The sequence below is a fragment of the Vipera berus genome, assembly GCF_964194415.1.
Source record: "Vipera berus genome assembly, chromosome: 8".
NCBI lineage: Eukaryota > Metazoa > Chordata > Lepidosauria > Squamata > Viperidae > Vipera > Vipera berus.
The window spans coordinates 21384851-21399481 of NC_138211.1; the positions used below are offsets into that span (position 1 = coordinate 21384851).

At 41.9% G+C, this 14631-nt stretch overlaps 1 protein-coding gene across 1 annotated transcript in view; it reads right to left on the reverse strand.

The window, feature by feature from the left end:
* FER1L5 (fer-1 like family member 5) overlaps positions 1-14631 on the reverse strand; it is a gene marked incomplete at both ends in the record, with an annotated part of 107134 nt that overhangs the window by 73269 nt on the left and 19234 nt on the right. Inside the window, 10 exons of the mRNA XM_081333394.1 lie at positions 761-804; positions 2837-2905; positions 4081-4178; positions 5237-5360; positions 6536-6651; positions 7921-7951; positions 8745-8795; positions 11307-11369; positions 13764-13892; positions 14311-14418. Of these exons, the coding sequence (XP_081189520.1) occupies positions 761-804; positions 2837-2905; positions 4081-4178; positions 5237-5360; positions 6536-6651; positions 7921-7951; positions 8745-8795; positions 11307-11369; positions 13764-13892; positions 14311-14418 (833 nt within the window). The remainder of the gene's footprint in view (positions 1-760; positions 805-2836; positions 2906-4080; positions 4179-5236; positions 5361-6535; positions 6652-7920; positions 7952-8744; positions 8796-11306; positions 11370-13763; positions 13893-14310; positions 14419-14631) is intronic.

A 14631-nucleotide genomic window follows, 5' to 3' on the forward strand; every position in this document is an offset into this window, starting at 1 on the left:
GATTAGCCAAGGCTTAGGAATAGGGACGACTAGAAACAGCTAGAACAATTGTTAGATCATTATTAAAATGTTGATTAGATTGGATTAGATTTCTTATATATCCCACCTTATCCCACCTTCTGCTTTGGTGAAAATGTATAAAGTTTTCTTAATTCTATTGTTCAAGGTCCCTTGGCATTTTGGCCAGGACCCCTTTTCTTGGAGCGCTTCAATAAAAGGAAACAAAACCTGCATCCCGTGTCTGGTGTTCTCCATTGGCCTCAGCATCAGGCTCACACCCAAATTGGGGACAATTGCTCTTTAAAAATAATTACACACACACACACACACACACACACACACACACAAATTAAATAAAGCTTCATCATGAAGAAATTAATTTGTCATGGGGAATAGCAGGCAAAGGGCTAAAAAGTCTCTCTCTCTCTCTCTCTCTCTCTCTCTCTCTCTCTCTCTCTCTCTCTCTCTCTCTCTCTCTCTCTCTCTCTCTCTCTGTGTGTGTGTGTGTGTGTGTATGTGTGTGTGGTTGTTTTGCTTTGCTTTGCTTTGGAGATTGACTGATTCCAGAATGGATGATTGACAATTTAAAACAGAAAAAGTATAATGAGTCTTATTTTCTATTCCTGCTGCTTCCAATGGTGGCATGATATACCATGTTTGAGAAATACCAGGATATGCTTTATCTAAATGCTTTGGGGCAAACATTCAAGATTTTATACAGTACTGAAGTGCAGAAATAACAGAAACTGCAAGTACTCACCCATCCATAACAGTGAGTTTAATGAGATCACAGATAGAAGGCAACTGCAGTGAAAATACAAAAAAAATAAAAATAAAATAAAAACAAGACTCTCTTGAAGATTATTTGATTCTTGGTGACTGCATCACAGGGGTTTTCTCGACAGAATATGTTAATAACCATTGTAGAAGGTGGCTGTGGCTACGTTCTCCATGAAGTTAGGTATACAATGGTTAATAACATTTTCAGCATCCCTCACCAGAGAAATCTCCATGTGCGAGAGAGAATTCCCATACTTTCTCAGGTCCAGAAAAGAATGCAAGGTGGAAATGTTGCAAAATCCAGGAGTTTCCTGAAGTCCTTCTGTGGCTCAAATAAAAATAAAGGCAAACTTTTAGACATATTTAAATCAGAAAGATTTAAAGAAAGTCCTGAGATCCCTGGTACCACAAAGGTTTCTTAGTGTTGTGATTCAGGGTCAGCCTGTGGGTTCGGCATTTGGGTCGGATGATTCAGAGGAGGAGGAGGGGGGTGTTGGAGAGGTTGCTGAGGGGGTTGGAGAGCTTGCTGATGAGAGCCCTCAGCCAGGCCCCTCCCATCTGGTCACGACGCAGACCCAGCTGTGTGAGCCTGACAGCGTGGATGAAGATGACCCACAGCTGGCCCTGTTCAAGGACGCCCGATGCAGGAGGCAGTCAATCAGGATAGGCATAGGCACCAAAAAAGGTGCCGGAACTCCATTCTGAGTGTTCTGTGACAAAAAAGCCCTGAGAATAACAGAGCTGAAAGGGACCTTGGAGGTCTTCTAGTCCAACCCCTGCTCAAGAAAGAAACCCTATACCCTCCTGGACAAATGGCTGCCCTCTCTCTCCTTAAAAACATCTGGTGTTGGAGTACCCACAACCTGGGGAGGCAAGCTGTTCCACTGATTAATTAATTATGGGTGTCAGGGAATTTCTCCTTAGTTCCAGGTTGGCTCTCTGATCATCTTCCATTTGTTACTACCTGTCCTCAGGTGTTTTGGAGAATAGGTTGACTTTCTCCTCAAATATTGGAACACCACAAGTCCTGAATTACAAAACTAGGGGAAAAAAATATCTGATTTACTTTGGAGGTTTGGGGGAAAAATATTTGTACCATTTTCAGAGAGAACCAAGAAAGAATTTGATTTGAATGCAAAGACAGGTAGTCCTCAATGTAGTAACTGTTCAAATTTACAACTGACCTTCCCGGGGTAGTTATGACCTGGATTTGTGGTTCTAATGGCCAGGACACCCCTTCACAGTCATGTGACCATACTTTGGGCCCTGAGCCACATTTACAGCTGTTTGCAGCATGCTGCAGTCAAGTGATCAGATTTTACAATGGTTTTGCCATGAATTTGCCGAACAACCGTGGCATTTGTCCAATGATTGCAGTGTTTACTTAATGTATGCCGCAAAAAAGGTTGAAAAAATTGGGTTGGTTGGTCACCTGGGTGACCTCATTCGTGACTCTTATGTGTCACAATGATGACAGGCAGGCTCCATTGTGGTTCTAACTCAAGGGCTACATGGCTTTGCTGCTTTCGTTCTCAATCTTCTGTTACCTTTATATAAAAGATAAAGATAAAGGTTCCCCCGCACATGCGTGCTAGTCATTTCTGACTCTAGGGGCTGGTGCTCATCTCCGTTTCAAAGCCAAAGAGCCAGCGCTTGTCCGAGGACGTCTCCGTGGTCATGTGGCCGGCATGACTAGACGCCAAAGGCGCACGGAACGCTGTTACCTTCCCACCGTAGTGGTCCCTATTTTTCTACTTGCATTTTTACGTGCTTTCGAACTGCTAGGTTGGCAGAAGCTGGGACGAGTAACAGGCGCTCACTCTGTTACGCGGCACTCGGGATTCGACCCGCCAAACTGCCGACCTTCTGATTGACAGGCTCAGCGTCCTAACCCACTGAGCCACCGTGTCCCTTTACCTTTATATGGGACCCAATAAATGGAGCAGTGAGGGACCCAAGTCAGAAAGGAAGTATATTCATGGGCATTCTCCTGCTTACTGATAAATTTAGCCTGCTGTCAGTGACATCCAGTCCTTTCTCTTCAGCCCCGGCTTACCTGCATGGGAAAACAGAGCACCTGGTTCCAGACAGGATTGGTGTCTCCAAAAATGATCTTGGTCCTTAGCTGGACGTAATTGAGAAAGAGAGCAAATCAATCAGGAGCAGACAGGCAAAGTCATAATCCAGCAGAATGTTCCCCCTGACTTCTAAATCAGAGATCGAGGTCCCAGGGGCCAGGTTGGCATATTTTGGCTCACCTGTGATGGTCGCGGATCACCTCCAGCTGACCAAGCACAAAGCCTTTGGTAAGGGGGAATGTTTCTTTTGTCAGTAGGGCACAGATGATAAACATAGATGAGCTTTTGTGTAAATATATGCAGGCAAGGAGTTAATAAAATTTATGGAGGTCTGGTTGGCTTCATTGACTTACATGCAGAACTGATGTATTTGTTATGCATCTATCTGGGCGTCCTCTTTTGTAAAGGACTTGGAGTCCTGCTATTTGATAGCCATTATTGAGCTTGATTATTTTTAATATGAATGTGTTGCTAAGGTTCTCTTCATTATTTTAAAAACATTTAACTTAAACGGCAAGGGTGGGGGAGGGACTGGATACATAGAACATAGAATAAATAGAGTTGGAAAGGACCTTGGAGGTCATCTAGTCCAACCCCCTGCTCAAGGATGTCCAGGCTCCTCTTGAGAAGCTCCAGAGATGGAGCGCTCTCAACTTCTGGTGATAAGCCATTCCACTGATTAATTGTTCTCACTGTCAGGAAATTTCTCCTTCATTCTAGGTTGGATGCCTCTTTAATGATCTTCCATCCATTGCTTCTTGTCCTGTCTAGATCGACTCCTTGTTCTCTGTGTGCGTGATGCATATACAAGGGAAGGTGATGATTTCTTTTTGAGGCTTCTGTGAATACTTTTGTGGTGTGGTGGTGCATTGGTTAGAGTGCAGTACTGCAAGCTGACTCTGCCCATTGCCAGGAGTTTGATCCTGACCAGCTCATTTTTGACTCAGCCTTCCATCTTTCTAAGGTCAGTAAAATGAGGACCCAGAGTGTTGGGGAAAGTATGCTGACTCTGTAAACTGCTTAGAGAGGGCTGTAAAACCTAATTGCTATTGCTATATGTGACTCTGTGGTCTGCAGTAGAGATTTACTGTTGTTGGTGTGTGTGTTTTAAAGTGTGTCATAAACTTACTATGCCATTTACTAACAGCACATAGCTGTCTCCTAAAAATAATAGAATAGAATAGCTGGAAGGGACCTTGGATGTCTTCTAATCCACACCCACCACTCTCCCTGCAAAGTTAACTTCCAGAGAAGGGTCCACAGATATGCTGAAGGGATCCAGAGGTGGTGCTGTGAAAGGTGCCACCATGCCATCTTGTACTGCAAAGAAGATCAAGCCAAAGGCTAATTAAAAAGTAAAGTAAAATAAAGCAACCCACTTTATTTTAGCAACCCGCTTACGTCTTGCAGAGAGTGGCTTGTCTGAAGCAGGATTTAAACTGGGATGTTGTAAATTGGTGCTTCCTTTCCTTTCCTCTCTTTACACCATATTTTCTTTCTTTTTCCATTCCCCCCTCCTAGTTTTTTATTACTTTTAAAAATTTCTCTTTATATTTTATAGTTTGATAAACTAATAAAAACATATTATGATAAACTAGGATGTGATAGAAAATGGAAAGAAGGAAGATGGGAGATAAGGTGGCTATGCAGACACTAGACGCATTTGAAATAGATTATGAGACCATTAACAATTAATTATAATTGTAATTGTAAATTCCATAGTTGGTTGAGACTTTGTTTGTCGGCCTTTCCAACTGCCAGGATTCTCTGGAGCAGCTCCAAGACTGTACAAGAGTTTCTGGGTGGCTATAGGGCCTCTGTTGACTATAGATTCTCGACCCCATTTAAGGAATGGATACCAGACTAGAGAAGAACATCTTTTATACAATCTTCTCATAAAGTTAAATTGGCAGAGTTGACCTCCCACTCCCTTCAAATGCTTTGGAACCAACTGCATTTCAAGATATTAGGACCTATGCAGTGATCAGTCAAGAAGCAAACAATGGCTCAATCAAGAACTGCCAAAGAAGACAACAACTGCCATTGCAGTAGAACCTGCAAGATCACTCCATTGACAGGGCACTAACACTGATGATGTTCCCTAGTTTGGGTAATGAAATGTCTGCATAAAAACAACCAAGCTCGGAGAGCACTAAAGACCCCTGATATTACGACCTCTGCTCCCTACAGGAAGCAAATTCTCTCCCGTCTCTTTTGGCTCTCTGGCTGAATGAATGTTCCACAACAACCATACATGGTCAGAAACACTAGAATTGCCACCCCTTCATTCTTGCACCCGCAGCCAGATCCCTGTCTTTGGCAGTGCCATTAATTTCCTCAGTAAAACAAGGGGATGATTTGTTGACTTGAGCACCTACTTTGTGGAACATCTTCTGCTCGGTAGATGAACAGCTGGAGGGAGGCTGTGCGTGCAGCTGGCACACTTGCCAGCTGTAGGAGGTTGGATTCTAAATCGCCAGTCTCTGCTGGCTGGTCCAAGTCCTACAGAGAGTAGAGAAGGAATCAATCCATCCGTAAGCAAGATTCACGGATCTCCTCCCACAAAAACTCAGTTGAATGTTCTAGTTTCTGATGTGAAGTTGTGTTGGAGAAGAAGATCCAAGTTCCAGAAGATCCTATATCAATTCAAGGAAATTTCCTTAATGACTTTGGACCGTGAGTCCCTATCTATAGCCCAACTTACCTTGTAGGGAGGTTATGGAGAGAATTAGAAGAAAGAAAAGCTATGAACGTCACCGCGAGCTCATGAGGAAAAGGTAGAGTGGTGGTGAAGAAGTTGGACTAGGTATATAGATAGTCCTTGCTTAACAACCACAATCAGGATTGGCAATTCCATTGCTAAGTGACAGGATCATTAAGTGAAACATCAAACATTCTGCTTAATTAGCCCAAAGTGGTCATCTAGTGAGCCTCATGGCCAAATGAGAACCTGTCAATCCCACCAGGAAGACCAGACCAGAAAAATCAACTCCACAGGATCACTAGAGCTACCTTTATTAATATTCCTTCCTTCCTTCCTTCCTTCCTTCCTTCCTTCCTTCCTTCCTTCCTTCCTTCCTTCCTTCCTTCCTTCCTTCCTTCCTTCCTCCCTCACTCCCTCCCTCCCTCGACTGCATGCTATTTTTTTGTCTAATGAAGATACCAGCCTCACATAAACATTTTTAAAGGTAAAGGTAAAGGTTCCCCCGCACATGCGTGCTAGTTGTTTCCAACTCTAGGGGCCGGTGCACATCTCCGTTTCAAAGCCGAAGAGCCAGCGCTTGTCCGAGGATGTCTCCGTGGTCATGTGGCCGGCATGACTAGATATCAAAGGCGCATGGAACGCTGTTACCTTCCCACCGTAGTGGTCCCTATTTTTCTACTTGCATTTTTTACGTGCTTTCGAACTGCTAGGTTGGCAGAAGCTGGGATGAGTAACAGGCGCTCACTCTGTTACGCGGCACTCGGGATTTGACCCACCAAAGTGCCGACCTTCTGATCGACAAGCTCAGCGTCCTAACCCACTGAGCCACCGCGTCCCCATAAAACATTTTTACTGTTGCCCAACACATTTACCTTTCCATTTTTATGTAACAGTTTAATAACTAGCATCATACTCAATGATCCTGGATGATGATCTTATATTGCTGACTTTATTAAAACTAGAAGATTTTTACCGGTGCACGATCCCCAGCTCCCAGGACACAAAGGGTGACCTTCACGTAGCCCTTAAATCCAGCATTGAGATTCACTGGATCATAGAGGCTCAACCATTTGTTAATCAAAGCATGACCTAAAGAAAAGAAATAACAAATATACTGACCCACACTTGCCTTCATTCTAAATCAGGGGTGTCAAACTGCCGGCTCTTGGGCCCGTTGCATCATGTGGAGGCCACCCCAGCTCTGGCAATGCCAAAAAAGTTGCGATACGTCGTGACACGTCATGTGATGTGGCGAGTTTGACACCCGTGCTCTAAATTGTTCTCAGTTAACCCTACTGATATCCACACAGCCAAATCTAACTGATTATTCAGCCATGTGACACAACTTGCCATAACAACAACAACAACAATAAAGTTGGAAGGGACCTTGGAGGTCATCTAGTCCAACTCCCTGCTCAGGCAGGAAACCCTATACCATTTCGGACAAATGGCTGTCCAGTCTCTTCTTAAAAACTTCCAGTGTTGGAGCATTCACAGCTTCTGGAGGCAGGTTGTTCCACTGATTGATTGTTCTAACTGTCAGGAAGTTTCTCCTTAGTTCTAGGTCCCTGACTGGTAGAAACTGTTCTTGTGTTTAGTCTAGTGGTTAAAACGCTAGATTAAAATTCCAAGGACCATGAATTCTAGTCCTGATTTAGGTATGGAAATATTTATTGGCCCTAATGTATGGACACATCTAATGCTACTCACCTAGCTCTCTGCTGATTTCATTTTTTTGAAAGGTATTCTTTAAACTAAGACAATAAATTCAGTGGGAAGTCAACACACTAGAAATTAAAGTGCCCTGTGTTTTTAATGTTACCTTGGTCTCAGGGTTCTAACTAAGTTACCTGCAGCCATGCTTCATCTGGAAAGGTATTCATTCCCCCGTCAACAGAAGAAGACAAAGTACATAGGAGAAACCATAGGAGGTGTCTGGACCCTTTCTGGACCTGAAAGCTAAATTGAACTGATCCAGTGTGGGAGATCTCCAGCTTGTTCAAAGAGAATCTCAGAAGAAGACAATGGCAAACCATTCTACTGTTGATTTCAAAAAAGCTGATGGCCACAGGTTTTGAGGCACTACTCCAACTCAAAGTAGAGTTGGTCTTTACAAACTGAAAGAACATCTAGAGCAGAGATTTCCAAACTTGGCAACTTTACAACTTATGGACTTCAACTCCCAGATTTCCCCAGCCAGTTATGCTAGCTGGGGAATTCTGGGAATTGAAGTCCACAAGTGTTAAAGTTGCCATGTTTGGAGACCCCTGCTCCAGAGGACCACAAATAGACATCATGTGACAGGGAAAACCTCCGATCCCCATCCTACCTTCCATAAGGTGAAAATGGCGCACGTACCTGGAGAGTCATATACAAGCCCCATCTCAATCTGCAAAAAGAATGGCATAAGTCACGGGAATAGCCCAGGAAGGAAAAAAATTGAGCTACAAAAACATTATATAACATGATAAAAATTTTCCAATAGTACCATTTGGATTTTTTCTTTTTCTTTTCTTTTTTTTTTTAAAATGAAGACTGAAATTTTATTGAAATTTGAAATTGAAGTTTTTACAGAAATGGCTTAAAATATTTTGAGATGTAAGATAAAAGCTTGAGGCTCTAGCTTTTTTTTTTTTTTTAAAAAAAGAATGCTACTGCATAGAAAAAAGGCAGAAGTTGTTTGTGTTCTTTTGCTCCTATCTGACTTTCCCCAGACTTAGGAAGATCAACATTAGCTATTTTGTGGTATTGGGTGTTTCTGGGGGCAGGATGGGGGGGAAGAAGATAAAATAACAGAATAACATAGTTGGAAGGAACCTTGGAGGTCTTCTAGTCTAGCCCCCTGCTCAGGCAGGAAACCCTATACCATTTCAGTCAAATCTCATCAACTTCCAGTGACGGAGGACCCACAACTTCTGGAGGCAAGTCGTTCCACTGATTAATTGTTCTCACTGTTAGGAAATTTCTCCTTAGTGCTAGATTGCTTCTCTGCTTGATTAGTTTCCATGTTTGGTTGACAGACTAAATGTTTCATTGACAGATTAAACAGGAAAAATAATTGACCTGATGTTAGGATAATAGGTAAGACAGTAGAGCAGAAAGCATTGATTAAGCATTGTTAACAAATCTAGAAGTCTACCAAGTTTGTAAATCTGGTCAGCAGTAAAGTAGCAGTTGCTCACCTTGAAGACACCAATGAATGCATCTGCTCTGACAGCTCGAGAGTTCAGCACCTGTTTAAGATCAAGTAGAAATTCCCATTATAAAACTTTCTTATTATAATAATAAGGGGACCGCAGAACTGGAGAAGATATCAAACTACAAAGGCCTGCAAATAGAAGTAGAACAACTGTGGCAAAATGAAGCAAAAGTAGCACCAATAGTAACAGGCACCTTGGGAGCAATCCCAAAACAACTGGAGCACCCCTTGAACATCATCAGCATTGACAAAATCACCCTCAGTCAATTGCAAAAGACAGTGTCAGAAACCCCTTCATTTCCTTCTTTTGAGGCTCTGCTATTCTAGTGTGGGAGGAAGGTTTTCTCTGCTGGGAGGGGGGCTTGTGGATGTACACTTCCTCTGTTTTGTTCCTTTGAACTTTTGATGTATCTCTTTGGTGTGAAGAGGGGAATAGAATGTGCCAGGGGCTATCTGCCTTATCTCCAGACCATTGCAAGATCCGAGATCCGGTGAAGCACCTGGGAACCGTCCCTTATCAGCTCTGGTTCCCATAGCAACTTCACATCTGTGCATTAGCAGGACGTGAACTGAATAATTGGGCTCTGGGGTGGGGTTTTGAAATGACTATTTTAATGTAGCAATTTGCATGGGAAACTTTTAGACCTTGCTTTGCTCTCTTGCCATCACTGTCTCTCAATAAAAGCTCCTTTTGAAACAATGCCTGTTTCAAGAGTTCTGGTTTCTTTGGAGGAGTAGCTGAGTTAACTTTATTTAGTACAGCTTCCATCCTGCAATTCCAACTTTATTGTTGTTGTTGTTGTTATCATCAACATCTGCCTATCCCAGGTCCTTTGGAAGGACTTGATATGTGGATAAAAATGCCATATCCAGTCTGAATATCTGGCTGACTGTGTAACAATCTATAATAATGTCAAGGTTCTGACTGATGAACCCAACCAAGCAAACACCTTTGAGACATTTCGATCTCTTAATGTAAAACTTTATTGAGTACATCACTTCGGCACTAATGAAAGCAAAACCAGCTCTGGCAAGACCCCTCCCAAACCCATATAGCAAAAGCATTGAATTCTCCCTCCTCCCTCTGGGCCAGGTCACGTTGCCCTATCAAGTAGAAAAATATTGTTATGAGAAAGCATCTCTAGGTCTGGCCAGACACCTGGTGTAACGGCCTTGAGTCTCACGGTCTGGCTTCTTAATCTTTGAAGTCTGCATTCCAAACCTATCCCCTCCCCACCCCCGCAAGTTCTTTGGTACGCTGAGGAATAATATTTGCTTTGAAACCTGACAAATAATCTATTAAATTTATAGGCCACCCATTGTCCAGTGACTCTGGATGGTTAAAACACATTTAAAAAGAGACAATACAAGAACAACAAAAGCCACACGAAACAAAGGAACATTGGCTCTCTAAAATGGTTTCCCTTTTGCAAAATATGTGCACCGTAATGTCCTAAACGGGGCGGGATGTGATGCAGAGTGTAGGAAAAGTGGGAGGCAAAACAGTCTGAAATCCTTAGTATACAGGAAGAGGCCCAGAATGGACCCTCCCTAGACTTTCACAGGGTGTATCTATAGGTAGTCCTCAACTTACCACCTCAATTGAACCCAAAGGTTTTGCTGCTCAGCAAGACAGTTGTTAAGTAAATTTTGCCCATTTTGCAACCTTTCTTGCCACAGCTGTTAAACAAATCACTGCAGTTGTTAACTTAGCAACACAGATGTTATGTGAACTTGGTTTCCCATTGACTTTGTTGTCAGAACGTTGCAAAAGGTTATCACGTGACCCCGGGGCACTGCAACCATCATAAACACATGCCAGTTGCCAAGTATCCAAATTTGGTCATGTGTCCATGGGGATGCTGCAACAGTAATAATTGTGAAAAATAAACCACTTTTTTCAGTGCCCTTGAAACTTTGAGCGGTCACTAAACAAATGGTTGTAAGTCATGGACTACCTGTAATTGTTATGGGGACTGTGCTTCAGTCTGGCAAGATTCCAGTCTATAGGTAAGCAACAATAAAGGAACTACTCTAAGTAAATCATCATGTCATTCTTGGTTCCTTGTCCCTGACGTTAAACTTTCCCATCTGCAACTCTGCACTGCATTCTACTGCATCAAATTAGTAAAAGGATTCTAATTCAGCTGCATCTGTTTTGTTCCTTCCATAAAGCTGGTTTTCAATTTAATTGTCCTATGCATGGGTTGTTTTGTGCTGCTCTGTTGGGAAGCAATTAAGGATTTTTACACTGAAAGTGTCGTGCTGATAAAATCCAGGGTTATTCCACCCACCTTCATTTCCAGATAGTTGGAGTAACATCTGGATGCTAATTTGTAATTTGTTGCCCTTGTCCCATCTGCAGTTCTGTTGGGCTCAAGATGGCTGTCCTTGGATTCCATTTTTAGTGTTTCTGCTGCTCCAATGCAGCTTCATCCCAGTCAGGACAAATATTTCATTATCTTTTCCAGGAAGGAAACACAGGATCCATAATGGAATTCAGATGTCCAAAAAAGGGCATGAGGAACAGAGTTTGCTTGCTTACCTGTATGGTAATGAACTGATCAAAAAGTCGAAGAGGCGTCTCATTGAAATTTTGGACGAAGGTCTACAGGATAAGGAAACCAAAGTTTAATGTTATTTTCTTGCAGTTGTACATAAGAATGGACTTTAGATTGGCCTTTGATGACTATTTGAAAGCAGAAACATGATTTTAGTCATTAAAAAGCAAGCGCCATTTTTAGAAGGCACTTTTTTTCTCCAACAAAAGTTGCGTAGCAGAAACAGAACAATACTGAAAAGCAAGGATGTGGACATTGATTCCCAGTCCGTTCATTTTCTTAAAATATTATTTTTCTTTCAATTTAAGTGCTCTGTATAACAAGTTTTTTTCTCATTAGGTTTATTACATGTGTGCAGATGAGCGTTAGAAAACATCTAAGCACACCTGATTAAAAATTGGGTTTAATCGTAAACCTCTCTGGATAAAATTGTTAAAGATTGGATATCATAGAAAATCATTCTGTTGTTACTAAAGACGATATTGAATTGCAGAAGCCAAGAGATAGATTAGATGTAAGGCGATTTTCCACATATCCTGACCATTTGGGGAACGCAACGTTTTGTTGACTGACCACAAGTGATGGCTGCCACACTGAGTTACATGGTTGGCCTATGTTGTGGAAAAACCTACTCCTCCTAGCTATCATTTAGTAGAGAGTTTAAATATATCTTCTCAAATGTGTCTTTCTGAAATTTTACGGTCTTTGTGTTGTTTCTTTCATGAAATATATTTATTCAGCTGCTCAGAGACATTTAAGAGTTGAGGAAGGAAGGAAGGGGAAAGGAAAGGAAAGGAAAGGAAAGGAAAGGAAAGGAAGGAAGGGGAAAGGAAGGAAAGAAGGAAGGGGAAAGGAAAGGAAGGAAGGAAGGAAGGAAGGAAGGAAGGAAGGAAGGAAGGAAGGAAGGAAAGAATGAAGGGGAAAGGAAGGAAGGAAAGAAGGGAGGGAAAAGGAAAGCAAGGAAGGAAGGGAGGGAGGGGAAAGGAAAGGAAAAGGAAAGGAAAGGGAAGGAAGGAAGGAAGGAAGGAAGGAAGACGAGAGGGAAGGGAAAGGAAGGGAAGGGAGGAAGGAAAAATGACATATTAGAAAGCAGGGTGATTGACATTTTTTAAAAGTTTTGTAAACTGATGTTAAATGAATTAGGGAAAGCCTTCCTTATATTCATTATAGTTCATAGGGGAGGTTTGGCAATGAAATGTGCAGCACAGTGTCACAAAGCACACTCCCCTTCTTCCGCATCTGAAGTGGAATTTATATTGCAAAGTCAAGTGGACGGTGCACCATTCTGATAACAAGTAGGTTTACTAGTGAACCTTGGCTTATATTATTACCGTTAATTGTAGTAAAAAATGAGATACGAATGTAGGTATTTGTGGTGTTTATGGAATCTTCCGGTTTTTTTTAAAGCAACTATAGAAAAAGAACGTTGGAGTGGAATCTTGCTTTATATATATACTAGGGACGCGGTGGCTCAGTGGGTGAGGACGCTGAGCCTGTCGATCAGAAGGTCGGCAGTTTGGCAGGTTGAATCCCGAGTGCCGCATAACAGAGTGAGCGCCTGTTACTCGTCCCAGCTTCTGCCAACCTAGCAGTTCAAAAGCACATAAAAATGCAAGTAGAAAAATAGGGACCACTACGGTGGGAAGGTAACAGTGTTCCATGCGCCTTTGGCATCTAGTCATGCCGGCCACATGACCACGGAGACGTCCTCGGACAAGCGCTGGCTTTTCGGCTTTGAAACGGAGATGAGCACCGGCCCCTAGAGTTGGAAACGACTAGCACGCATGTGCGGGGGACCTTTACCTTTATATATATATATATATATATATATATATATATATATATATATATATATATATATATATATATATATATATATATATATATATATATATATATACACTGCTAAGCTTGTAAGCCGCCCTGAGTCTTCGGAGAAGGGCGGGATATAAATGGAATTAAAATAAATAAAAATATATATGAATTTTATCAATTCATATGTCTGACATACATAATGTTTCCTCCTTCTGCAAATTCAAACCTTAAGTACTGCTTAAAAAGAAAAAGAGGTATAGATACCCTTAAATCCAGCTCTGTTCTTGGTGACCACCAATTCCTGGAGCTCCATGTCTATGGAGATTCTCAGTCATCAAGGTTATAGTTACCTCAAAGGAGCTTTTTCACGAAGCAACTGGACTAGCTTGTTTTATTTTGAAGACGTTTCGCTTCTCATCCAAGAGCTGAAGAAGCTTCTTGGATGAGAAGCAAGACGTCTTCAACGAAAAACAAGAAAGTCCAGTTGACTCTTGAAAAAGCACCTTTGGGATCCTGGAGCTACAGTTCAATTCACTGAATATTAATTAGCTTAGTCTTTTTCCTAACAGAATAAAATGCTTGTGAAAAATCTTCAAATCCCAGAAAATAATCTCCTGAATGCTAACCTCATTATAATATGGATTGTTTCCACGTCTGATTCTTGTCCGGAATGTATAATCTCCAATAGTTACTTTCACCACTGGTTTGACGTTGTTTTCTTGCAGTTGTCGACATTCAATGATTACAACTCGCACCTGCAAGCGAGAAATGGCTGGTCGGTCCCACCGTGCAAGCTGTTGTTTCCCAGCCTACGTATGCCCTTGCTACTTCACAAGGCAACCCCTCTTTTAACAGTAGACTAGAAAAATAAGCCCCTTTTTATTTGAGGTGCAGACCTTGTTCACAAAACAAAATTTCTTCTTAATTTCCTGGCAGAACAATTAACCAATGGAACAACTTTCCTTCAGAAGGTGTGGGTGCTCCAGCACTGAGCAGGGGTTGAACTAGAAGACCTCCAAGTTCCCTTCCAACTCTGTTATTCTCTTAAGTGATAAGACATCCATTTCCATTTACAAGAATTACAACAGAAATGACATCTGCCGAAAAATCACCAGTCCTCTCAATGTATTTCTTTCTTTCAAGTATCAAGAGCTGAGTGAGATGTTGCGTTACCTGGAACAGTTGCTTCTTGTTGGAAAGCTCTTTCATGGTGGTTGATGTTGGAGCTGGCACATGAGCCCCCTCGGTTTCTTTCAGAGTAAATTCTTCTATGCTAGAAGCCTTGGCAAAGAAGGGGCAACAGACTGTGGAAGAGGGCAAGAAGCACCATTATCAACACTTGGCATTTATCTGGGACATTCTTCTTAAGCTCTCAAATATTTATTTATTAGAATTATTTCTCACTTTTCCTTTGAAAGATCAAGGCAGCATATACAGCACTACCTCCTCCTACTTTTCTCCAAATTATAACTCTTGAAAGAAGAATGGTCAAAG